The 26521-nt window shown below is 38.3% G+C and overlaps 1 protein-coding gene across 2 annotated transcripts in view; it reads right to left on the bottom strand.

Moving 5' to 3' along the window:
- Positions 1–26521, bottom strand: part of ATP10D (ATPase phospholipid transporting 10D (putative)) — a 107413-nt gene that overhangs the window by 53848 nt on the left and 27044 nt on the right. Inside the window, exons 2-5 of one of the 2 annotated variants that reach the window (XM_042936451.1) lie at positions 25658–25984; positions 23299–23493; positions 8849–9053; positions 6769–6854 (exon numbers count right to left, since the gene is read on the bottom strand). In XM_042936451.1, the coding sequence (XP_042792385.1) occupies positions 6769–6854; positions 8849–9053; positions 23299–23493; positions 25658–25947 (776 nt within the window). In that variant the 5' untranslated portion in view covers positions 25948–25984. Of the gene's footprint in view, positions 1–6768; positions 6855–8848; positions 9054–23298; positions 23494–25657; positions 25985–26521 lie in introns of those variants that run through there. The other variant, XM_042936453.1, reaches the window with a different exon arrangement.

Consider the following 26521-nt stretch of genomic DNA (forward strand, 5'->3'; position numbering starts at 1 on the left):
TATCTTGCTTTGGCTTGGTAAAAGATGCAACAAGTCTCAACTACCATCATTTTCTATCATTCCTGTTTGTCAACTTCTCATACTACAAAACCTCAAAAAAAAAATATTCCAAATAAGGAACCTGCTGCTAGTACAAACTGTGTTTCAGGTAACTTAGTAACTGACAAGGGAAAAGTTCTTGATAGAATTAGAAAAATTCCATTTTCAACCTGGATAGAATCAAGGACTGTTCTAGGGAATGGTAATTTGTGGCTGCTAAACCCAATAGGTGACAGCCTGATGAGGATTTTATAATGAAAGAATATGGCTGACAACACCAATCTTAATAGAACCACCAATGGGACAGGGGACATCACAGGCCTCCAGATGATACACAATAGCAAGTACCTATTTCCACAGGTACCTAATCAAGCGTCTCTAACAGCAAATCCACCTGGGGTGGAGATCAAGAGATCCATGAAGGCTTTTTTTTTTTTTTTTTTTTTTTAATTTTTTTTTCAACGTTTTTTATTTATTTTTGGGACAGAGAGAGACAGCGCATGAACTGGGGAGGGGCAGAGAGAGAGGGAGACACAGAATGAGAAACAGGCTCCAGGCTCCGAGCCATCAGCCCAGAGCCTGACGCGGGGCTCGAACTCACAGACCGCGAGATCGTGACCTGGCTGAAGTCGGACGCTTAACCGACTGCGCCACCCAGGCGCCTGTATCCATGAAGGCTTTGAAATTGTATGCGATATTTCCTGCATGTACGTGTGTGTGTGTGTGTGTGTGTGTGTGTGTGTGTGTGTGTGTCATTTTGTAGAAAAAGAAACTATGTCCTTCATCAGATTTGAAAGTGTCCCTGGACAGTTTACAGCAAATCAGATGGCCAGAAAACAATGTTCACTACCACCACAAGGATGCAGCCTGGTAAATGTGGTAAACTGTGATGGGGGCGGGGGGGGGGGGGGGGGGGGGGGGCGGGCAAAGCTGGCAAAATTATGAAATAGTTAAATCTGGGTGAGAGCCCATGAGTGTTCATTATATTTTTCTTTCTGCTTTTGCCTGTTGGAAAGTTTCTGTAATAAATGGTTTAAAAATTATCAAAGCAATTACTTGATCAAGTTACAACAGTGGCAAAAATAAAGAGCAAAATAATTGGACTTTTTTTTTTAATTTTTTTTTTTACGTTTTTTATTTTTGAGACAGAGAGAGACAGAGCATGAACGAGGGAGGGGCAGAGAGAGAGAGGGAGACACAGAATTGGAAGCAGGCTGCAGGCTCTGAGCCATCAGCCCAGAGCCCAACGCGGGGCTCGAACTCACGGACCGCGAGATCGTGACCTGAGCCGAAGTCGGCTGCTTAACCGACTGAGCCACCCAGGCGCCCCTGGACTTTTTTTTAAATAAACAAAAGTAATGTATTTCACCTATTTTGAAAATGCCCTCTTAATTTCAGCATTAAAATTAGGTTGCTTTCTAAGCAATATACTTCAGTTGATAAGTTGTTTCTTCTTTCTTAAATGTAGGAGAACTATAATTGTTATCTGGTATCCTTGCTACCTGCAATTACTAAGGAAAACTCTTCAAAGAAGGATACACAAAGGAGAAAGAAACAGATGTGTCATTTCACTCCTATAATTTGCAAACACCTTATTCTAGGAGATCTATGTTTATATGCTTTCACATATGTGGTTTTAGGTACAAAGAGACAACTATAGTGTAGTGTCCTTGGGTTTAATTTAATTCTGCTTCCTGGTTTTGCAGATGAAAAATTTTTTATATAAAAAAATTTTTTTAACGTTTATTTTATTATTGAGAGACAGAGAGAGACAGAGCATGAGCATGGGAGGGACAGAGACAGGAGGAGACACAGAATCCAAAGCAGTTTCCAGGCTCTGAGCGGTTAGCACAGAGCCCAATGTGGGGCTCGAACTCACAAATGGCGAGATCATGACCTGAACCGAAGTCGGATGCTTAACCAACTGAGCCACCCAAGCACCCCTGCAGATGAAGAATTTAAGTTCAACAGTGACATTTCTATGTAGTGTTCCCAGGCAAGCCCCACACAATCCTCATCAATATAACATTCATTATCCCTAGAGCCTTTATAGGAACAGATTCAACATAGAAACCATTTCCAAAGTTCCTCAGTAAGATTTAAAATTCCTCCCCCCTCCCCCCACCAGATCCTTATTTTTCACCATTACATCACTCTAGGTTACTATCATTAGATCAAAGCCTAACTTCTATCATAATAGCATCTGCCCAAACATTAAACAGGTCCTGCACTTGACAGGTATATGTTATTTGGCACTTATGATGTGAGATCTCTGGACTCTATATGAAGCACTGACTGTCCACATAGAGCTCTCATCCCCTGAAATCACTAGGCAACATCTATTATAGGCCCAGCATTCCCACTCAGATGCTGGGAATAGAAAAACACACATAGTCTTGGCTCCTGTGGTCTAAGGGGAAGTGACTGATACAGAAATATGTAAGTGTAATAATTATAGATATTATAATAGAAACTTGATATTCAACATGCACTGTGGACACAAATAGGGAGAAAGCTCTACCTGAGAGTAAGATCAGAGAAGGCACCATATAGAAAGTGAGCCTGAGCATCTCAGTTTTTGTTGATTTTAGAAAACAGACCACAAAGCAGGTAAAGGATAAGGAGTTAGCTTAGTGGATAAAAATAATTCCACAGAAAAATCACTCTATCTACCTGGGCTGACTCTATCATTCAATGCTTCCTTGCAAGTTGCTGAAGCCAGCTTAATAGAAGCTTCAACAGAGCAGACCCAGGAAAATCTAATTACTGAGGAAGACAGAATCTGAGGGAGGGAAAAGAAGCAGAGAGCAGCTTTAGTTGTGGATTCCAAGAGAAAGGCAATTCCAGTGGTCAGATCAGACTAATCAGAAAGTAAGGCAGCACAGTTGAAGCAGACAGACATCAGAGGAGCCCATCATGAATGGAAAAACCAAAGAGCAGGTGAACGTGGCATCAGAGAATCCAGAGGCAAGTGATAATTAGGACAGCCAAGAGGCTAGTGGGGCCTTAGAAGTAGGTAAGGGTTCTAGGGCAAGACTGAGTACTCACAACAGCAAACGATGCTCCAATGTGTCTATTAAGAAAAAGAAAAAATATGTCCAAGGGGGATGAAGAGAGAGGCTGACAAGGTAGACTAGGAGTCCAGTTCCAGAAATTTAGTTAAGGCACTCACTTATCTGCTTTCTTTTGCTTTAAATTAGGTTTATTTTCAAGAAATTATATAAATCAAACCATAGAGTATATATTCTTTCCTGCCTGGCTTGTTTCACTGAACATGACATTCAGAGATGCATCCAAATTTTAGCATGTAGCACCAGTGAATTCCTTTTGCTGAATTCCCCCTGCAATGAATTCCATACACTGTATGGATATACAATTTGTTCATCCATGCTCTTGTTGATGGTATTTGGCTTGTTTCCAGTTTTGGACAATTACAAACAAAGCTGCTATGAATATTTGTGTACAGACTACTCTACCAAGAAATGTTTTATTTTCTCATGGATAACTACCTAGGAGTGGAACACCCAGATCATACAGTGGGCACATGTTTAACATTTTAAGAAACTTCCAAGTTGTTTTTTAAAGTGGCTGAATTGCTTTATATTCCCACAAGCAGTAAGTGGGCACTCCAGTTCTCCTACTTACTCACCAGCATTGGGTATAGTTGGGTCTTTTGAACTGTTAGTAGTTGTAGCTCTGTGGTTTTAACTTGTATCTTTCTACACAGTTATTTGTCACCTATATACGTTTTTTTGGTGAAGTGTCTGTTCAAATTTCTTGGACTATTTTAAAACTTATTGTTTGTTTTCTTATTACTGAGGGTTTTTTTTAATGTTTATTTATTTTTGAGGGAGAGAGAGAGCATGCACACATGCTCGCGAGAGGGTAGGGGCAGAGAGAAAGGGAAATAGAGGATCCAAAGCGGGCTCTACACTGACAGCAGACAGAGGATGTAAGACTTGAACTTAGCAACCATGAGATCATGACCTGAGCTGAAGGTGGACACTTAACCAACTGAGCCACCCAGGTGCCCCTTATTACCAGGTTTTAAGATGTCTTTGTATAATCTGAACACATCAGTTACACGCATTGAGAATATTTTCTTCCAATCTGTTACTTATCTTTTTCATTCACTTAATAGTGTCATTGAAGAGAAAAAGGTTTTCATTTTGATTCTGAAGTTCTTTTATGTATTTGTTTTTGTCCTTTTATTGTGCTTTGGGTGTTCTGAGAAGTCTTTGCCTAACTGAAGATAGCAAAGATTTCTGTTATGTTTCCTCCATGTTTAAGGAGTTTCAAATCTTAGGTTTACATTAAACTATAGAAGCCATTTTTAGTTCAGTTTTTTAAACAGTGAGAGGTATGGCTTGAAGTTTATTTTCTACAATATGGATATCCAATCATTTTAGTATCATTTGTTGAAAAGAAAAACCTTGCTTCACTAAATTGCTTGTGTGTACCTTTGTCAAAGGCACATTTATGGACAACAAAAACCAATCGTCCATAAATTTGTGGGTCAATTTCTGGATTCTATAATCTTTTAATCTTTTCTGATCTGCTGGTCTATCTTTATGCCAAAATGATGCTAATTTGATTACTGTACTTTACTAAAAGTCTTGAAATCAGGCGGTGTTGGCTCTCCCACTCTGTTCTGTTTCAGTGCTGTTTTAAGGTAATATAGGTTCTTCGCAACCCCATATAAATTTTAGAATAAACTTGTCAATTTCTTTAAAAAAAAAAAAACAAAACCATGCTGGGATTTTGATTAGGATTACATTGAATCTACAGATCGATTTGGAAAAAAAATTAAAATAAACGTGCCAATTTCTTTAAAAAAAAAACATACTGGGATTTTGATTAGGATTACATTGAATCTACAGATCGATTTGGAAAAAAACTGAATCATAACAATACTGAGTCTTTCAACCCATGAACAGCATACATTGCTCCATTTATTTAGGTCTTTCATTTCTTTCTGCAGTGTTCAATGGTTTTGAGTGTGCAGGTGTTTCACAACTTTTGTCAGGATTAGCCTCAGGTATTTCATTTTTTCTGATGCTATCATAAGTTGTATTTTGAAAAATTTCAATATCTGATTGCTCATTGCTAGTATATAGAAATACAATGGATTTCTGTATATTGATCTGTTTCCTACAACATTGTTAAGCCCAATTGTTAAATTCTTATAGATTTTATCAGCTTTTCCACAAACAGCATCAAGCCATCTATGAATAATAAACAGTTTTACTTCTTTTTTAGTTGAAATCTTTTATTTCCTTTTCTTGCCTGACTACACTAATCTAGAATCTCTAGTGAAATATTGAATAAAAGTGGTGAGAGTAAATATCCTTGTCTTGTTCCTGATCTTAGGGAAAAAACATTTAAAAGCATTTAGTCTTGCACCATTAAGTATGATTCTAACTGTAGGTTCTTCATATATGCCAGTACCGGGTTGAGAGAGTTCCTTTCTAATTCCAGTTTGCAAGAACAGAAGTTAGATTTTGTCAAATGCTTTGTCTACATTCATGAGATGATCACTTGGGTTTTTCTTTTTTAATTTGTTAATTGGGGCTTGTTAATATGGTGGATTACATCATTTGACTTTCTAATATTAAGTTTTTTGTTTTTTGGTTTTTTTTTTTTTGAGAGAGAGAGAGAGAGCAAGCGAGCATGCGAATAAGGGACCAGGGAAGAGGGGAAGAGAGGGAAAATCTTACGCAGGCTCCACACTCAGGGTGAAGCCTGACACAGGGCTCAATCCCACAACCCTGGGATCATGACCTGAGCTGAAATCAAGAGTTGGACACTCAACCGACTGAGCCACTCAAGCACTCTGCTTTTCTAATATTAAACCAACCTGCATTTTTGGGATAGGTCCCACTGGGTCATGATATATTATCCTTCTTATATATCGTTGGATTTGATTTGCCATAATTTTGCATCTGTGTTCATGCAGGACACTGATCTTTCCATAAGTGTCTTTGTATGTTTATGGTATCAGGATAATCCTGGTCTCCAAAATGAGTTGGAAATTTTCTTTACCATTCTCTCATAAGATCACTACTATGAAGTAGATCTGATTGTCTCCTCTCCTCTTAAAAATCAGGGAACTGAGGATCAAAAAGAGTAAATAACTTGGTTCAAGGCATAAAGCACTTAAGTGGCTGAAATTAGGTAAGACACCAAATTCTAGCTGCCCTTGCAAAAGGGATATAGATGCCTCAAGGGCTCCAGAATGAACACTGTTGTGACTTCCCATACTTTTTCTTACACATTTCAATTCCTTGGCTAACTTTTGCCAACCAGAAATACCCACTTGATACTCTAATTCTGCAGGAGGACACTATCCTATCATGTCACCTAGGTTGCCAGTTCTGTGAAGGCCCCTCCTTCCAAACAACATGTCTTAAGCTTAATACAGAGCTCATGTAAAACATTCTTACACCACTGACCGAGATTTTGTGATTATTTTAAGAACAAGCTTTTGTTATGGTTTTTATTTTTTTATTATTTTTTAAATATAATTTATTGTCAAATTGGCTTTCATACAACACCCAGTTAATAATATTTACCAGATTATTAAAATAAAGACAAATTAATAGGTGACTAAACACATGGCCTTTGGTGATTTAACTTGGATATACATACACAAAAATATTATTGCGTTAAATATAATTGCAACACATAATTCTACTCATACCAATGAAGGTTAAGTCATGTATCACTCACAGGTAGCCTCGGAATCTGTTGAGGTCATTGTTTGGACTTTCACATTCTATCTTACTGGAGAATTTCTCTGGATCAACTTCAGAGTCCTAAAAACAAACAAAAAATATATATATACATATATATACACACACACACACATATCTACATACTTTAAAATCATGACACAAGAAAAATTCAAAGTTAAACCCTTGATATTTAAGTGTTTATCCTTTCACCAACTCTTAAGATAAAACTAATGCATTCTTGCTACAAAATTTAGGTCACAAATTGCCCAAATAAAGAAAATGAAGAACAGTACAGGCATAATCATAAATGAATATGTGGAATGGGGACGGTCCTGGAGCATTAACAAACATCTATAGGTCTTATTCATACACTAGAATCCATGCAGGACTCTCTGCAGAGAAGACCTTCTATTCATATAGCAAACACTCCTTTATGCAGAAATCACTGAAAAGCTGAAAATACTTTGTTGTTATTCTTTTATCATGCAGGGATTTTCGGAGATTAAATGTGTATGTGAACACTCTGAGCACATTATGCATTTATCCCAGCAAATTTTCTTTAAAAATTTAAAAATAAGCTGGACGTCAGCATCTTACAAAATTCTCTAATGGATTAAATGGTAATTTTAGTATGCTTTATGAAACCCGTGAGCAAATAAACAAAATGTTTTTATAGAACACAGGCATGGATTCACTAAGAATAAGCCAGGGGAACCTTATCTCATTTCCTTGTTTTCATATGAATGTTTGCCTAGTAAAAAAAACTATTATTGATATATCTTATCAAGTATTAACGTATCACAGCAAAACATATGGAAAATGAGTTATATAATTAGATGATTTGATTTGCTAATCATTAATTTTTTAGTTCTTTTGATGTAGTAGAATCTCTATTATGTACTTTAAACATATTAATTTCTTAATATGAGGTAGGTGCTATAATTAGGTCTAATTAACAGATAAAGAAAGAGACACAGAGAGAAGATCAGTAATTTGCTCTAGGTCTCCACACAAGGAGGTGTTTAGAAACAGGATTATAATCTAGGTCGTGGGATTCCAGAGCACTCACCCTTAATTGATCCCAAAGTGTACTGATTAATCAACTGGTGTTACCTTCAGAATAGGTACTTAGTAGTATATAATGGAATCTCAAGTTGTACAAGATTTTTACAAACGTCTTAGTAATATAAATGTTCACAAAAGTGACAATGCGAAGCTGAGAGGCTTATCAATCACAGGATCTAAATTAAATCCATAGATAGAAAGACAGCCCAATGTTACACCATATCATGAAACTTATTAAAGATCAGGGCATTTATTTGGCTAAAACACTTTTTAGTTTACGAACTTAATGGTTCAGTTTAAGTCAGTTACCTGACTTAATGGTTCAGTTTTAAAAAGACTATTAAATTTTTAAAAACTTCATCTCAAGTGCTTCCAGAGACAGGGAAGGGAAACTAATATTTAAGCAATGTACATGATATTTTTACATACATTACTTCATTTACATCTCACAGCAATGCTATGAGACAGGCATCATCATTTCTATTTTAAGATAAACTGAGGCACAAAATAAGTGACTTGCCCAAGGCCACACAATAATGTAATAGGAGAGCTAGAATTCATTCAAACTCATGTTCACAGAACTTCACAGTTCTTGTTTCCCTCGCCACAGTGTGGTGAAGAGCCTAGAAGCCCTGTGGCATGAGAAACTACACAAGTCTCAAAAGGTCTGGGTATGTATGCAATTATACATTGTAGGAACAGAAGGTGATCGTTTCCATTGCAAAATAATTTTCCAAATTGCAAAATAATTCTGTTAGTTTCCTTTAATTCAGTTCCAAAAAATATAGGATCGCCAGACTAAAATGTGTGAACTTCAAAGTCTTAACAGCCTATTATCTATAAAACACTTCCAGGGATATCTGGAAATGGATTAAGCCCTCTGGGCTTCTATTTTGTAATGGTAAAAATAAATTTAAAAATCTCATTTTCTGTCTCTGTGAAAAATGAGCTCGGTCATCTTCTGAAAGGAAAAATGTTAATAAGTCACCAAGTGAGAACACAGTATTTACCTGCTCTGCATATCCCCGAACCACCTGCCTCTGTTTTAAATTGCTCTCTCCATCGAGACCCGAAGTCTCAATGTGACAGATTCCATCTGGATCGGTGGAAAAGAGTAAGACCATGTCTGCAGGAATAACCTCATTACAGGAAAGGCGAATGAAATCCCCAACAGCAACGTCTTTCCAGCATTGGTCGACATATTTTTTCTCTTTCCTAACATTGGGGGAGGAAGGAAGTTTAAAGAGAATATTAAGACAGATACGCAGATAATCTTACTTTTTAGGTTTTGTGTATGATTTGAGGCATGTTTTAAGCATTTGGGGTGAATTTTAATCCATTAAATGCTAAAACGGAAGCCAGAGAAAACCTAAATTCCAGAATTTGCTTCACCTGAAAATTTAGTTATTTAGTTACTAAAACACATTTTTCAGCTCTTTAGTCCTTGAGATTTTTGAACTATTAAGCTGCTTGAGAGTAATTCTGGAATAAAACTAACGTTTGATAAGTTTATTCACGCATAAGGCAATTACTGTGTGCTGCCCTGTGGTCAGGTATCAAGAACTCACAAGTGCACAAGACATACCATCTACTTTCAAGGAGCTTCCCATCCTTTGGACAGGATGAATAATGAAAGAAAACATCAAGGAAATGAAATAAAAAATAAAATGAAATAAATAAAATACTCAGCGTTTTAAAAACCATTATACTGCTATTAACACCTCTATCACTTAACAGAAATACTGATAAACAGTCATGAGTCTGCTGTAGCTGATCATTAGAAAGAAGAATGGCAAATTTTAAGTCTTTTCAAAAGTGTAGTTTTCCCATTTATATATTCATTTTAAAGGAAAGATACATCATTTGAGATTGTCTGCCTTAAATACCCTGCTTTATGTTAAAGTTTTTCTCATGCCTTTTCATACTAACCAGCATGAATGGCGCTTCACAAAGCATTTTCCTTAGAGTAGAATGAGGAAATCTGTATCAAAGAACATCATATTGACTAGTTCAGCAGCATTTCATATACAATGCTATCAACAAATATTAGGAAGGTCTGTCTCATTCCTCCATTGCCTACCAATGCAACTGGTAATTGTCACAAAAATACACTTATTTCCAAAGTAAAGATTTCTCTTCAATTACATTCATAGAGCTAAATATTCGAATTCATTGTCAAAGGAGCCTGAGCGATAGCTATATTCTAAATTATGCATCAGATCAAATAGAAATGCTACCTTAGGACAATGCTTGTACACTTTCTGCTATAGGGAATTATATCCGTTATCTCAAGAAATATTTAGCTTAAAAGGATACCTAAGAAGCACGTTTTCAGGATGCTTTTTCCCCAAATACCTAAGGCACCAGGTTGAATCCAACTAAAGGAAATCCTCAATTACCTAAAGAGTTGGTTAGTGTAAGGAGAAAGGCAAATCAATGGTTTGTACCATCCTTTTTTCCTACTGTTTGTATACACCAGTTCACTCTTCATGGAAGGAAGAGAGAAGATCAAAAACACAGGCATGGGTCATATTTCAAAGGTTCAGTCCTACAACTCTAAGAGTAGTGATTTCATTCCATAGAAAATGGGGAGTCACAAGGTTCACCAGAAGAAGGATTTGATACTATCTCTACTTGCTAACTCCTGTGACAGAGTAATGGATGGATTTTGGGTGTCAGGCTAATTTGAAGTAGGAATGGCCAAAAAAAAAAAAAAAAAAAACAAGAATGTAAAGTTATTGAAATAATTCAGGAGAAGAATGAAGATGATCAAAATTAAGGCAATAGCAACAGAGATAAATACAAGATTAAATCAAGACATGTTTGGGTTTTTCTACTTAGTACATGTTTTACGACTTAGTACACCATATTTCATGACTTACTACATGTAAAGAAGTTATAGAAGATGACATCATGGTTTCTAACTTGCCTGACGGGATGAGGAATGGTGCCTTTTGCCATGTGTCAAATTTTAGAAGCAACTGGTCACATGAGAGGGCAGATAATAAAAACTCAGACTGGAAAGGTTTTATCTGAAGTGGGATATAAATTGAAGACGTGCAGCAATTTGAGGGTTCTGATCTGAATTTCCAGATGTGAGTTTGGAAGTCCTAGGTACACAGACACCTATGTCAGACACCAGGTAAGGACATGAGATTCCTCAGGAAAAGAGACGTCAAGGTGATAGAGAAGTGGAAGGAGACCCAAGAGAAAACGATATCACAGAAATCTAGGGAGAAGGAAAGTGCAAAAAGGGAGTCATCATAGTAAAAGAAGCTGCAAAGGGGCCATTCCTACAGCATTTATTTATTACGATGTCTGTTGACTATGGAAAAGGCTGATGGTGTAAAATTGTTGCTGGGGAGTGTGAATTAGAAAGTAAGACCTCCGTGAACCTAAGAATGCCTGAAGGTTGAAGAAGGAGGGCATGTCACGTTTAGCCTCTGAAAGGAATAAGGGGTAAAAGTAGCCACTGCAATGAAAGGTAAGTCAAAGGACAAAGGATGAGAGAATTGGACATGAACATGGGCTGTTGGGAAGGAGTCTATGGCAAAGGCAAGGTAGAAGATAGAACACAGAGTAGGAAAGGTGGTTGAGGTTTTGAAGAAACAGAAGTGCCTGGGTGGCTCAGTCAGTTAAATGCTTGACTCTTGATTTCGGCTCAGGTCAGGATCTCATGGTTGTGAGATCAAGGCCCCGTTGGGCTCCACGCTGGAGCCTGCTTAAGATTCTCTCTCTCTCCCCCCCCCCACCCCTATGGCACACGCATACATGCTTTTTAAAGAAAGAAAGAAAGAAAGAAAGAAAGAAAGAAAGAAAGAAAGAAAGAAAGAAAGAAAGAAAGAAAGAAAAAAACAACAAGGAATGGGATTAAGAACACAAATGAAAGGGGGCACATGGGTGGCTCAGTCAGGTAAACAACTTCGGCTCAGGTCAGGTTACAGTCCGTGGGTTCAAGCCCCAGACTGGACTCTTCTGACAGCTCAGAGACCAGAGCCCTCTTTGGATTCTGTGTCTCCCTCTCTCTGCCCCTCCCACGCTTGCATGCATGCATTCTCTCTCTCTCTCTCTCTCTCTCTCCCTCAAAAATAAATAAAACATTAAAAAAACTGAAAAAAAAGGAAAAAAGAACACAGATGAAGGGTTACTATTATAATAAAAGGAGTTAGTTCTTCATCTCAGGTCGGAAGAAAGTAGGTCTAAATGTGAATGATGCACAAAGGAATCTGGGATACATACATTCATGCTTAATGACCTCTACTTTTTCTATGAGGAAAGCTATGAGGAAAATTTGCTAAGAATTTTTGAAGTGTGAAGATAGGAAGAGAAGACAGACTTGAATCTTAGGGTTAAGAATTTTATTTTTCTTTCAAACATAAAAAGTAGGATTCCTCTGAAGGACAAGTTTATTTATTCTACATTGGAATGACATTCAAATGAAGCCAATTTCATAACTGAATTAAATTCATTGTCCCCTATTTGGAGTAAACACCAGGATTTCAAAAAAAAAAAAAAAACAGCTAATTTGCCCAACAGCTAGCTCATTCAGATCAATAAACATATACTGATGTTCATTTATGCCAGTTACCATGTTAGGTGCTAAGAATACACAAATGGTTAATATATGTTCACCACCCTATTGAAGTTATGGTTGAAATTTGAAAAAGAGACACAAACAGTACTTTCTTAAGAGAGAGGTCTGTAGGTACAGGTTACTACTACTACTATGGAAGCCAACCGTTGGGGCGTTTAGTCCTGGAGGAGATGAGTCTTATAGGGTGATCAAGACTGACTGAGACAGGACCATGTCGAAGGGCCCCGGGCCCGGCGGCTCCGCAGCTTCCTCGGCGCCCCCGGCCGCCACCGCTCAGGTGCTGCAGGCACAGCCCGAGAAACCGCAGCACTACACCTATGTTAGATACTAAAGAAGGCTTCCCCACAATCCATTTGCATCTGCTTTGACTGGTGGTTTCTATCAACCTACAAAGACTGACTTATTGGTGAGGACAGCTGGACAACTCTGAGAGCAACTTAGAGAAATCCATCTTGGGCACACTCTATAAAGGAGCTCCTTCTTTGGAAATAGCACCCCAGATAAGTGCACAAAAGCAAGACACCTCGTGGACCTAATTTCCTCCCGCTTTCAACACCCTGATGCCTGAAGCTATGCTTGATACTAAAGGAAGTTTTCCCACATTTGCATCTTCTGTATTTTGAAATTGCAACTATGGACAGTTGTGGCTAATCCTAGATTGTCTTCCCTTCTTTTAACATCTTGGATGAATTTGGGGCACACTAATGTGTTATGTGAAGATGGATGTTGAATATACTGTGTAGATTCACCCCAGCCTGCCATCTTAAAATACCTGCATGGGCCACAGAATATCTGCGGAGAAAGTTTGGGTAAAATCAGTGCATATGATGATAGTGTGTAGAATTTGACAGCAGTATCAAGAGCTGATGAGGAGGAGAAGATGGAAAGGAGTCTAGCGACTTAAAAATCTCATAGCAATCTCATCTGTGAGATGAGTCATCAGATCCTACTGTTACTCTTGTTTTCTTCATGGAGTCAATGTCTCGTTTGAAGTGACTGAAGAATTAGCATCAATGAATAGTCTATTTAAAACAACGACAGCTGAGAATATTTTCAAAAAATTGAGGACAACCTGAAGTATGATCTGCTAATATCTGTTACAACTGATGGTGGTAAGAATATTGTGGAGCAGAAAAAAACCTCACTGGACAAATTTGCAAAGCTTATGAAATTGTAAGGTGTTTAAAGCCTGTGGTTGGTTATTCATTATATTATTCATCAGGTACTTTGGGGAAAAATACTTGAATCCATCATGTGTTACTGAACCATTAGAATCAGCAGTGAACTTCACTCCCTCTTGTGGACTTCACCATGATCAATTCCATGAATTTCTGTCAGAAAAAGAAACTGAATATTCTGATGCCCTACCACACAATAGTTTGATGGCTCAGCAGTGAAGTTTTCTTGTAATTTTCTGAGTTCAGGGCTGACATTGAAACTTTCCTGAATGAGAAGAATCATTCTCAACTACTACTGAACACTGAATAGCTTTGGAAATTGGCTTTTGCTGCAGACTTGATAAGGTTTTTTAATGAACTCAACCTAAAATTACAGGGCAAACAGCTTGTTTGCAAACCTTAAATTGTAGTTCAGTCATTTCGACTACTAATGTTTGAGTCACGTCCAGTTACTTTATATATTTCCTGTGTACTGTCAGAAGTTGAAACAAAGGCAAGATCTACATTCCTACACAAAGTTCCTGTGGATATGATTTCTAAAGAAAAACTACAGTTCTAACTGATTTTGCAGCTTGGTGTGAATGCAAAAGAAATTTTGTTATTTCAAAATCCATTTACCTGTGCAACTAAGGAGTTACACCAAACCTTCAAATGGAAGCGATTAAAAGGCAAATATCAAGACTCCAATATAATCCTACAAGTGTCTTCTAAGAGAAGGATATGCTCAATTAAAATCATGCTTGTGGAATGATAACGGCATTTGGCCATACCTATCTATGTGAAAAGACGTTTTCAAAGGTGAAATATATAAAATCTTATTACAGAATAAGTTAGAAGTTTTTTTAGATTCTATATTGTTTATTTCTGCTCTGATCTTTATTATTTCTCTTCTTCTGCTGGATTTAGGCTGTCTTTGCTGTTCTGCTTCTATTTCCTTTAGGTGTGCTGTTAGATTTTGTATTTGGGATTTTTCTTGTTTCTTGAGATAGGCCTGGATTGCAATGTATTTTCCTCTCAGGACTGCCTTCGCTGCATCCCAAAGCATTTGGATTGTTGTATTTTCATTTTCATTTGTTTCTATGTATTTTTTAATTTCTTCTCTAATTGCCTGGTTGACCCATTCATTCTTTAGTAGGGTGTTCTTTAACCTTCATGCTTTTGGAGGTTTTCCAGACTTTTTCCTGTGGTTGATTTCAAGTTTCATAGCATTGTGGTCTGAAAGTGTGCATGGTATGATCTCAATTCTTTTATACTTATAAAGAGCTCTTTTGTGACCCAGTATATGACCTATCTTTGAGAATGTTCCATGTGTACTTGAGAAGAAAGTATATTCTGTTGCTTTGGGATGCAGAGTTCTAAATATATCTGTCAAGTCCATCTGATCCAATGTATCATTCAGGGCCCTTGTTTTTTTATTGATCCTGTGTCTAGATGATCTATCCATTGTTGTAAGTGGGGTATTAGGGTACCCTGCAATTACCACATTCTTATCAATACGGTTGCTTACGTTTGTGATTGTTTTATATATTTGGGGGCTCCCGTATTCGGCACATAGACATTTATAATTGTTAGCTCTTCCTGATGGGTAGTCCCTGTAATTATTATATAATGCTCTTCTCTATCTCTTGTTACAGGCTTTAATTTAAAGTCTAGTTTGTCTGATATAAGTATGGCTACTCCAGCTTTCTTTTGACTTCCAGTAGCATGATAGATAGTTCTCCATCCCCTCACTTTCAATCTGAAGGTGTCCTCAGGTCTAAAATGAGTCTCTTGTAGATGGCAAACAGATGGGTATTGTTTTTTTTATCCATTCTGATACCCTATGTCTTTTGGTTGGAGCATTTAGTCCATTTACATTCAGTGTTGTTATTGAAAGATATGAGTTTAGAGTCATTGTGATGTCTGTAGGTTTCATGCTTGTAGTGATGTCTCTGGTACTTTGTCTCACAGGATCGCCCTTAGGATCTCTTGTAGGGCTGGTTTAGTGGTGATAAATTCCTTCAGTTTTTGTTTGTTTGGGAAGACCTTTATCTCTCCTTCTATTCTGAGTGACAAACTTGCTGGATAAAGGATTCTTGGCTGCATATTTTTTTCTGTTCATCACACTGAAGATTTCCTGCCATTCCTTTCTGGCCTGCCAAGTTTCAGTAGATAGGTCTGCCACTAGTCTTATGGGTCTCCCTTTGTACGTTAGAGTCTGTTTAACCTTAGCTGCTTTCAGGATTTTCTCTTTATCCTTGTATTTTGCCAGTTTCACTATGATATATTGTGCAGAAGATCGATTCAAGTTACGTCTGAAAGGAGTTCTCTGTGCCTCTTGGATTTCAATGCCTTTTTCTTTCCCCAGATCAGGGAAGTTCTCAACTATGACTTGTTCAAGTACACCTTCAGCCCCTTTCTCTCTCTCTTCCTCTTCTGGAATTCCTATTATATGGATATTGTTCCATTTGATTGCATCACTTTGTTCTCTAATTCTCCCCTCATACTCCTGGATTTTTTTAATCTCTTTTTCTCAGCTTCCTCTTTTTCCATAATTTTATCTTCTAATTCACCTATTCTCTCCTCTGCCTCTTCAATCAGAACTGTGGTCACCTCCATTTTATTTTGCACCTCATTTATAGCATTTTTAGCTCCTCCTGACTATTCCTTAGTCCCTTGATCTCTGTAGCAATAGATTCTCTGCTGTCCTCTATACTTTTTTCAAGCCCAGCAATTAATTTTATGACTATTAGTCTAAATTCTGGTTCCGTTATATTGCTTGAATTGTTTTTGGTCAATTTGTTAGCTGTCGTACTTTCTGGAGTTTCTTTTGAGGAGAGTTCTTTCATTTCATCATTTTGGGTAGTCCCTCAGGTGGCTCCAAACTGCAGGGCACTTACCCTGTACTGTCCAGAGTAACTTGTGTTGGCGGGCAGGGCCGCAGTCAGACTCGATGTCTGCCCCCAGCCCACCGCTGGGGCCATCATCAGACTGGTGTGTACCTTACCTTCTCCTCTCCCAGGGGCAGGACTCACTGTGGAGTGGTGTGGCCCCTGTCTGGGCTACTTGCACACTGCCAGGCTTGTGGTGCTGGGGATCTGGCATATTAGCTGGGGTGGATCTGCAAGGTGCACAGGGGCGGGAGGGGCAGGCTTAGCTTGCTTTGCTGTCGGTGATCCCTTGCGGGAGGGGCCCTGTAGCACCGGGAGGGAGGCAGACCCACCTCCGTGGGCCTCTTGTCTATGCTTGGCTCCGGAGAGTCCATTCTGCTAGTCTTCTGGCAGTTTTCTGGGTAATTTAGGCAGATGTGGGTGGAATCTAAGCAATCAGCAGGACAGGTGAGGCCAGCATCCTCCTTTGCTGCCATCTTCATGATAGCATTTTTAATTGGGATGTAAGAAGCAGTCAGGCAGCTCCTCAGATTGCAGTCTTCCACAGGATCACGACAGATTTTACCACCAACAGCTCCGTGGCCCTGCAATTTGTGATGGTCACTATTGGGTGGTTCCCAGAGACCAAGCTGAGATAATCTGGTGGCAGATTTCTCAAACCACACCATAGGCTCAAGTCAGAAGAAATCACTAGAGAGCGGGTCCTCAGGACTGGTGCTGACTAGCTGAAATGGGGGAGACTCCGGGGCAATTTCCAGGGGTCTAGCTTGGGCACCTGAACACTTGGGTTTCAGTAGTTTTGTTTTTGACACACTTCTATTCTCTTGAAACAAATCTTAATACCTTATACACGGCTGCTATTTTAAAGGCAATCTTAAGAAAGTTAGGTTTTCCATAATAGCTAATTCCAACTTAATTGAGGTATAATAAAGTTTAAATGTTTAATTTCTATATTAGTGTTTGTTATTTCCCAAGATACTTGCCCAAAGACAAGCACCATGTGAAAGACCACATATTACAAACAAGAATCAAATTATCTGCACAGAAATGTTAATATGCTTCTTCCAGAAGCTTGTACAATTTAATGGCTCCCACCTTCACCTTAATTTTGCTGAGGAATAATTTGTTCTCTAAAGTGATGCCTTTGTATTTCATGGGAATTTAAGTTGTTAGCATGTTTAAATCAACAAGGCATGATCTTAGAGCCTACTTTTATTTCTTTATATCCTTATAATTTGTTCTAAGAACAATGTGAGGGGAGGGGGGAAAGGTAAGCAGTAATTCTTCTGCAACACCAAACAAAATAAAATTACATAAAATAATAGACAAAAAGAAAATTACCTAATTCTACTTTGAAATGCAATCACAAAATGGCATCTTGGGATAGACTATAAACAATTAAATAGAATACTGCATCTTATCTTTAAATTTATATGCAAATTATCTAAAATAGATGTGGACTATGTCCAAAAGGACACCTTAGAAAAAAATCATACCAGGTCTCCCACTAGGCAATTTTAATATTTACAAAACAGTGTCCTAAGGAGTTCTCAGATGTTGATTAAATGACTTAATAATGTGACAACTGTAGCTAGTAGTTATTACTAGCCTACAAAAATGATCATAATGGCGAACCTTTACTTAGGACTTAGAAAGGGCTGAGTTTATTGCTTACTGTTTTATTACTATTAGATTCCTAATGAAGGGAACTGGGGTTCCACTAGCTTATGGAGTGTGCCTAAGGTAATCCAGCTACTAACTGAGAAAATCAGAATTAGAGTTTATTTATAACAAGTTAGAAAAGCAAACAGGGGTGCCTGGTGGCTCAGTCAGTTGAGCATCCAACTTCAGCCCAGGTCATGGTCTCATAGTTCATGAGTTTGAGCCCCACGTCAGGCTCTGTGCTGACAGCTCAGACCCTGGAGCCTGCTTTGAATTCTGTGTCTCCCTCTCTCTCTGCCCTTTCCTTGCTTGATCTCTGTCTCCCTCTCTCAAAAATAAACAAACATTAAAAAAAATTTTTTTAAAGAAAAGCAAACAAACACATGTTATCAACTTTAAACTACCACTAAAAGTCAGTAATTATTTATATACAATAACTTGTATTTAAAAAATACTTATAAGAAGCATTCTTCCTGTTTGCTAAACTTGGTACTCTGGGTAATCTTAAAATTGATCAAAATCTCGATTCTTTGCTCATCATATAATCATTCTAAAATACTGTTTCTTGCAGTTAGTTTTTAAGGGTAAGGTTGTATCAACACCACCTGTCTATCCTTGGCATATGATAAAGACTCAAATACCATCAAATGATTCATACCAATGTTTCAGTAAAACGCTCATGACTTTAAAATAAAAACCATGAGCTTTTACTGTTATTCTCAGTTTTCTACACAATACAACAGTTTTTTTCTGGTCGCTTTAAATAGACAAGAGTATAAGAAAAAAAAAAAAAAAACACAGACCAAATTTTCCCTTATCTAAGTACAAGTCACATCATCTTACAAAGGAGAAAAAAAAAGTTATTTGTTTTGTTTTGTTTCTAGATCTTTAAAACAAATATCGAGAAAGTCACTGGAGAATTCTAATAACGAACGCAATTCAGAATCCCACAGGTTTTAGCTTAAGTATCACTTTATCAGAGCAGCCTAACTATTTCCTCTGTGGCTCACATAAAATTAAAGACAATTCCATGAGGACAAGTCTTTGAGTTCTTTTTCTCCCGAAACTAAACAACAAAAATTATGTCATCTGGTTGAACTTTTGGTCAGCCAAAAGAGCCTAAAATTTGTTCAAAATGTACTGCTTTTTATTATAAAACTAGACTTTTGAACCTACATGTCTTTTATTCAGACTTGGTAACTAGAACAGAATCTCTAGTCTGACAAATTTAGAATTACAATCTAAAAACTTAGAGTCTACATAAGAACACTAACGTCAATCCAAGAAATGTACCAAATGCTCTGAGATGTCAGAAGAAGGAGTGGCAACATCTGCCCAAAGGAACCTGGAAAGTCTGCTCAAGGGGCTGAGAAGTGCTTGCCTACCTCTGGGCTCAAAGCTCAGCCTTTCAGCTCTTCATCTGTTTTCTCTTAGGGCTTTAAGTCCAACTCCTCACTTCAAAATCATCTCTACACAGACTGATGACTTTGTCATTTCTTATCATAGCTTTTCCTTCCTTCCAGAACTTCTGCACTATGTTCCTGTTTGCCTGGGGGGCATTTCCACTTGGATGCCTGTCTTGCTCTCATTTCCAGCTCATCCTACCCCTAAGGTGAATGTAATGCTCCCTACTTCTATCAGTGGTACTTCTACTCAAAAATCACAAAAGTTCACCAAATTCAACTGGGTTCTTCTTCACAGTACCTCTGTATGCACCCCTTCCTGTACTTTGCATCTACTCCCAGCAGTGCTCTGGAATGATTTGCAGAGGCAGATCTACTCTATTAGGAGAGGCTATTCCCAGGACTTGAGTAGACCAATATTCCTAAAGCATAGCTTTCACCCATTCCTTCTCTGCTCAAAAGGGGGTTGGGGGAAGAGAGAAGCAGGCAAGCCAAGAAACAGACTCTTAACTATAGAGAAATGATGGTTATTCCTGAGGGAAGGTAGGTAGGGGGATGGGTTAAATAGGTGATGGGGGTTAAGGAGGGTACGTGTTGTGCTGAGCACCAGGTGATCTATGGAATTATTGAATCATTATATTGTATACCTAAAACTAATATTACACTGTATGTTAACTGGAATTTAAATAAAAACTTAAAAAAAAGAGAGAGAGATGAATTCTCTGCCACTAAAGGAAAACATCTCTGATGGTTAATTTTACATGTCAACTTCACTAGTGATGCCGAGAAACTGGTTGAACACTACTTCTGGGTGTGTCTGTGAGAGTGTTTCTGGGAGAAAATAGCATTTGAATTGGTGAACTGAGTAAAGCAGATGGCCCTCACCCAATCCCTTGAGAACAAAAAGGCAGAGAAAGGTTGAATTTACTATCTGCCTTTCTGATGCTTGAGCTGGGACACTGATAGTCTGACCTCAGCATTCCTGGTTCTCAGGCCTTCAGACTTGCACTATAATCTACACCATCAATTCTCTGGCTCTCAGGCCTTCATAGTGCGCTGCTGGCCTTCCAGAAACTCCAGCTTGTGGATGCTGGCGTTTCTTGGCCTCTTTTATCACAGGAGCCAATTCCTTATAATAAATCTCATTCCTATTTGTTCTATTTCTCCGGACAACCCTGGCTAGTGCAATGTCCAAGCAGTGGCCTGGTGGTAAAGTCCCTTCACAGTAGACCTAACACTCCCTCTCTTCATTTCTTATCACGGCTCCTTTAGTGGGTTACCTCAGGCCAAGTTAATATACTCCATTTCCGGGGCGCCTGGGTGGCTGAGTCGGTTAAGCATCCGACTTTGGCTCAGGTCACGATCTCGCGGTCCATGAGTTCGAGCCCCACGTCGGGCTCTGTGCTGACTGCTCAGAGCCTGGAGCCTGTTTCAGATTCTGTGTCTCCCTCTCTCTCTGACCCTCCCCCATTCATGCTCTGTCTCTCTCTGTCTCAAAAATAAATAAACGTTAAAAAAATTTTTTTTTTAAATAAAATAAAAAAAATATATATTCCGTTTCCTCAGAACACTCCTACCGGAGAATGAATGAATGAATGAATGAATAAATAACATTATAAACTTGTTTGTAAAGCTATTAACATATTAGATTCAGAATTTCACAAATCTGTTCTAGTGATGACTTTTTAAAGTTTATTTATTTTATTTTCAAGAGAGAGAGTGAGCATGTACACGTGAGAGAGAGAGAGAGAGGCAAACAAAGAGGGAGAAAGAGAATCCCAAGCAGGTTCTGCACTGTCAGTGCAGAGCCTGACATGGGGCTCGATATTATGAACCAGGAGATCATGGCCAGAGCCAAAATCAAGAGTCAGACACTTAACCGACTCAGCCACCCAGGCACCCCTAAAGATGACTTTTTAAAAAGTAGATACAGGGGCACCTGGGTGGCTCTAGTCAATTAAGTGTCTGGCTTTGGCTCAGGTCATGATCTCACAGTTCATGAGTTCAAGCCCCACATCGGGCTCTGTGCTGACAGTACACAGCCTGCTTTGGATCCTCCGTCCCCTTCTCTCTGGCCCTCCCCCTGCTCATGCTCTCTCTCTCTCTCAAATAAACAAACATTAAAAAAATTTAAAAAAAAGAGCATTTTAAAATAAAAAGTAGATACATTTCTCATGAAACATAATGCCAGAGAATATTATAAACTTTGTAATTCATTTTCATAAAAGTATGAAATATGAAAATTTCATCTTCACAAAGACATGGGAAATGTTTGTGGTACAGTATTAGGCTAAAACAACTAGGGTAAAAATATATGCAACCCAATCTTAATTTTGTAAAACACATGTACACAATGAGCACAGGACTTAAAGGAATATACAGCCGTGTTATAGTTATCTCTGGATACCAGTATCGTAGGTATAATTTGTAGATGTAGATTTACAACATACAGCACAGTTCAAAACTCATCTTTACAGACTTTATTCTTAGCTACACAGTCTCTCAGTTTAATAAATACTGGAGATACACGTCTCCAACAGAGCATATATGCTTCTGAAAAGACCTATTATGAATACCTTTTGCTGCTGCAGTGGGAAGACTTTTATAAGCCTCTAGTTTTGTGTACAAAAAAGAACACTCTTAGGGTGCCTGGCTAACTCATTCAGTACAGCATGCAACTCTTGATTTCAGGGTTGTGATTTTGAGCCCCATGTTGGCTATACAGATTACTTAAAAATAAAATCTTTTAAAAAAAACAAAAAAACCCCACTCTTCCCCATTTTTCAGTATTCCTTTCCTCAACAGGTACTTCTGGTCTTTTCTTCCATATCTCATCTTGTTTTTCATATCCATTCATATTTTTCTTATTCCATCCTCTTCTTAATCCCAAATTATAACATCCAGTATTAAAAACTATCTGCTTGCTTTCTTTCTTATGGTTTGAAGTTTAATGCTTTCAATTCCACTTATAATAAGTTATAGAAGCTTTTGCTTTATCAACTCCTGGGTTGACAATAACTTTTAGAGCTCTTCCTTGACTTATGAAAGGGTTACATCCCAAAAAACCTATTGCAAGTTGAAAATACTGTAGGTTGAAAATGCATGTAATACCCCTAGCCTACAGAACATCATAGTTTAACCTAGCTTACCTTAAACGTGCTCAGAATGCTTACCTATGAGCCTATAGTTGGGCAAAATCATCTAACACAAAGCCTATTTTATAATGAAGTGTTAGTGCTCCCTTCGGCAGCACATATACTAAAATATAATGAAGTGTTGAATATCTCACATAATTTATTGACTACTGAAAGTGAAAAACAGAATGTTGTATGGGTACAAAATAATTATGTACCCCCCTGATCACAGGGCTGACTGGGAACTGAGGCTCCCTGCTACTATCCAGCATCATGAAAGTATCTTACCCCATCACTCACCCAGGGAAACTGTCTAAATTTGAAATCTGAATGCATACTGCCTTGTATCACAGTAAAGTCAAAGAATCCTAAATCAGACCATCCTAAATCAGGACCATCTTACACATTTTGGTTCTGCTATGACACCTGAACTAAACTCACTGAAGGTCTTCAACAAATATTAGCTGAAAACATCACCACCACCACCATCACCAAAAAGGGTCCCGATCACATCTAAGGGGGAAAAAAGTAACATTCTAAGGGGGAACACATCTAAGGGGGAAAAAAGTAACATTTCTAAGACACGGGTATTCCCTAGCACAGCTCCTGTTCCACTTACCTACTGTAAACTTTAGTTACTAAATTATTGATCTGTTTGTCAATCTTGTATTTTCGGTAATCTTCCAAACCATCTTTAATTGCAATAATCGTAAGGACTACCACCAAAGGCAGCATCGTAATTTCCTTTTGGAAGGCTTCGACCAAAGGCACCCAGTTCAAGACAGCTAGAAACAGGAAATATAAATTGGCAGCTCTGCAAATCCAAACACACACAAGCAGGTGTTAACAAATCACATGCAAGTTTAAAGCAAGAGGGGCAACAATACCACAGGGTGCCTTCCGACGAATTTCTACTGTTTCATTTTCGATGCTACGGGATAGATAACTAGCACAACCTGACGGATCTGAGCAATGTGTCGCTCCTGGAGACATCCAGCTCAGGGCATTATTTCAATAAATAGGAGGTATTTTTTATTAAATACATAATAGTGAATATTGGAGCAGGATAGTCTTGGGTTGTGTAAAACATGATATAAAGCATAACAGAAGACACTATTTTCATTTTAAAGGCTCTAGAAATTTAGAGGAAATTCAGTGTTTAACGCATAGTAGAAATAAATTTTTAAAAACTCCAATTCTCTAGCCTTCAGAAGTTACTTTGCAAGTCTGAACATTAGATTCAAACAAGGCTCAAAATAAACAGAGAAGCCCGAGAGGGTTTTCTTTTCCCCTGGAGACCTACCCTTCTACCTCAGCTCTTCGGCAATTCACTTTTTCAGGAACTTCCTCCACTCCTTTATTTTACATATTCAAATACTTCTCCACTGGTCCCTAAGGTAAATTCAAGTGGCTCATTTCCTTAAAATCTCAATCCTGCATAGCCCCTTGAGTTTTTACCATGAATTTTCTCCATTAACCATTAAACTTCTCAAAATAATTTCCCCACATTTCTCCCTTCCTCGCCTCTAACTCCTTCTGCTCTGAAAATTTCTTTCTTAACCCTTTTTGCTACTTTTTTGGCTTCTATTGTTTCCATGTGGACTACATCCAAACTTACAACACTGGCCCTGGACTCTGTTCAAGTTCCAGATTCTAGCTCCATCAATGTACAATGTCCAATGTCCAATCCATGTACTAGATTATGAACTTCATAAAAGATAGACTCACCCATAGCATTTAAAGCCATTAATTCAACAAATTCACATCTATACTGTAAACATACCCACCGTTCAATAAATGCATGTGGAACCAAAGTAGAGTGAATAATGAAAATGAATATGTGTGGAATGAATAATGAATGCTGAGAATCTCTCTATTCACACATTAGCATCTCAAACTCAACATTTATAAAAACAAAATAATCAAACCAACTTTCTTTTCATTCCTGTCTTCTGCTAATCCTTCTGGTTAACTCAGATCAAAATGTTCACACCATCTTTTTACTTAATTCTCCGTATCTAACCAATAATATCTGTAATAGATCATTCTTTTCATTCCCGCATTTTTCTAAGCTCAGGTCTTACCACTCACCAGAGTATATACAGAATCTTCCTAAATGTTCTCTCTGCCTTTATTTGCTTCTAAGGGTGTCAGGCAGAAGGGTCCACATTCCAGGCCTCAGTTAAATCTATGCTACTGCCTTTCTGCTTTTACTCCTATTCCTTCCTGCATCTGAAATGTGCTTTGCCGACACCTTTGCCTTGAAAATCTCACCCACTCTCCATAATTAAATTTCAACGCCATTTCATCTTCTATTGTTCTACTATTGCTCATTTTGAGGCTTCCATCCTACTTGGTAGGACTTTATAACACTCATCACATCCACTGTGTCTTTTCATTGTATACACCTCCTGTTTCCTCGGCTGAATGGCAAACTCCATTAGGAAAGGAGCACCATTTAGACATTTCCTTCAAAGCCTAAACTCACAGGAGAGCTTCAATAAATACATATTAAACTGAACTATGTCGTTGCTTCACCTAGTAACATCTTATATCTGCATTTGCTTCAGAGCTCTATTTCCCCCTATAATCAAGTAAGAAAAAGTGAAAATAAAATGCAGCTTGATCTAATGGAAAGAACATGGAAGCAAGTGTGAAAAGACTCAGAGCTATGGCTCCTGGTCTGCTCCTTATCACTGGCATGACGTTGGGTAAACCCCAGCATCGAACTTTGTTTCCTAATCTAGAATATGAACACAACAGTATCTTCCCTGGTCAAGAGAAAGCATTTTACCAATTGTAAAGCGCTGTGTAAACGTGAGGGGTCATCTTTTCACAACAGACTCTACCAGAGTCATAAAAGGAAATGTCCCAAGTCGTAGGCTTAGGTAACCTACGTTATAGAAATGAAAAATCTTGTATCAACCAGAATGACAAAGAACATAAGATCTTCTTTTTCAAAAAGAGAATAAAAGTACCTGTGAAATTGTTCAAATAAGTTTCTTGGCACAAAATTTAGAAGTGTGTACTTTGTTGTTCGTATTCGGTTATTGACGTAGGTACCAGAGAACTTTTCATACTCATCCTTGAAGGGCCGAAGGTGGGGGACAACAACGCGGTGCTTTGCTGCCAGTTTGGGAGCGTGAGAGGACACACTCCCACAGGCGAGCAGAGAGGAATAGTTGTACGGCCTCTCGTCGTCGTCCCTGTGTGTGCTGCCCATCAGCCGCTGCCAGCGATACCTGGCCCACTGAAGACACTCAGTCATGTCCAAAACGTGCTGAGATCCAGGAGGTGTAGGTGATCTGGCAAAACAAACAGACACCCACTGAAACACTCCTCATAAACTTCTGGAAAGTCTTAAAGAACAGGAAGGATAGTAAAATTTACAATTTTTTCCGTATCAAACAAACATATGACCCAACCGCTGAAGGTATAAATGGTATGAGGACACTTTCGTTAGGTGCTCTATTTACTCATGTATTGTCTTTCCCCTTCCCCCGTTCTCAATCCCAGGGAATTTTAGTGAGGACTGAATTGGGGCTGCCTATTGCCCTCCCCAGCATCCTCCTCAGCCATTGAATCTCTGTCCTTCTCTCCAAGGCCAGGTGACTCATCTTGTAATGCCTTCCCCTCAACACTGCCATTCTCTCCTGAAGAGTGAATAGTGGATCAAAGGACTGATCTACACAAGACAGAGACACTAATGGCGTCTTCGTGGGATTGCAAAAAGACCAGATGCAGAGGTAATTAAGATGTGGTTAATATCCTTTCAAATTTCCAGTTTAGAATTTAAACCACTTTATATCGAGCAAGAATGACCAAGGATCTACTTAGACATT

This window comes from Panthera leo, chromosome B1 (genome assembly GCF_018350215.1).
Source record: "Panthera leo isolate Ple1 chromosome B1, P.leo_Ple1_pat1.1, whole genome shotgun sequence".
In the NCBI taxonomy this organism is placed as follows: domain Eukaryota; kingdom Metazoa; phylum Chordata; class Mammalia; order Carnivora; family Felidae; genus Panthera; species Panthera leo.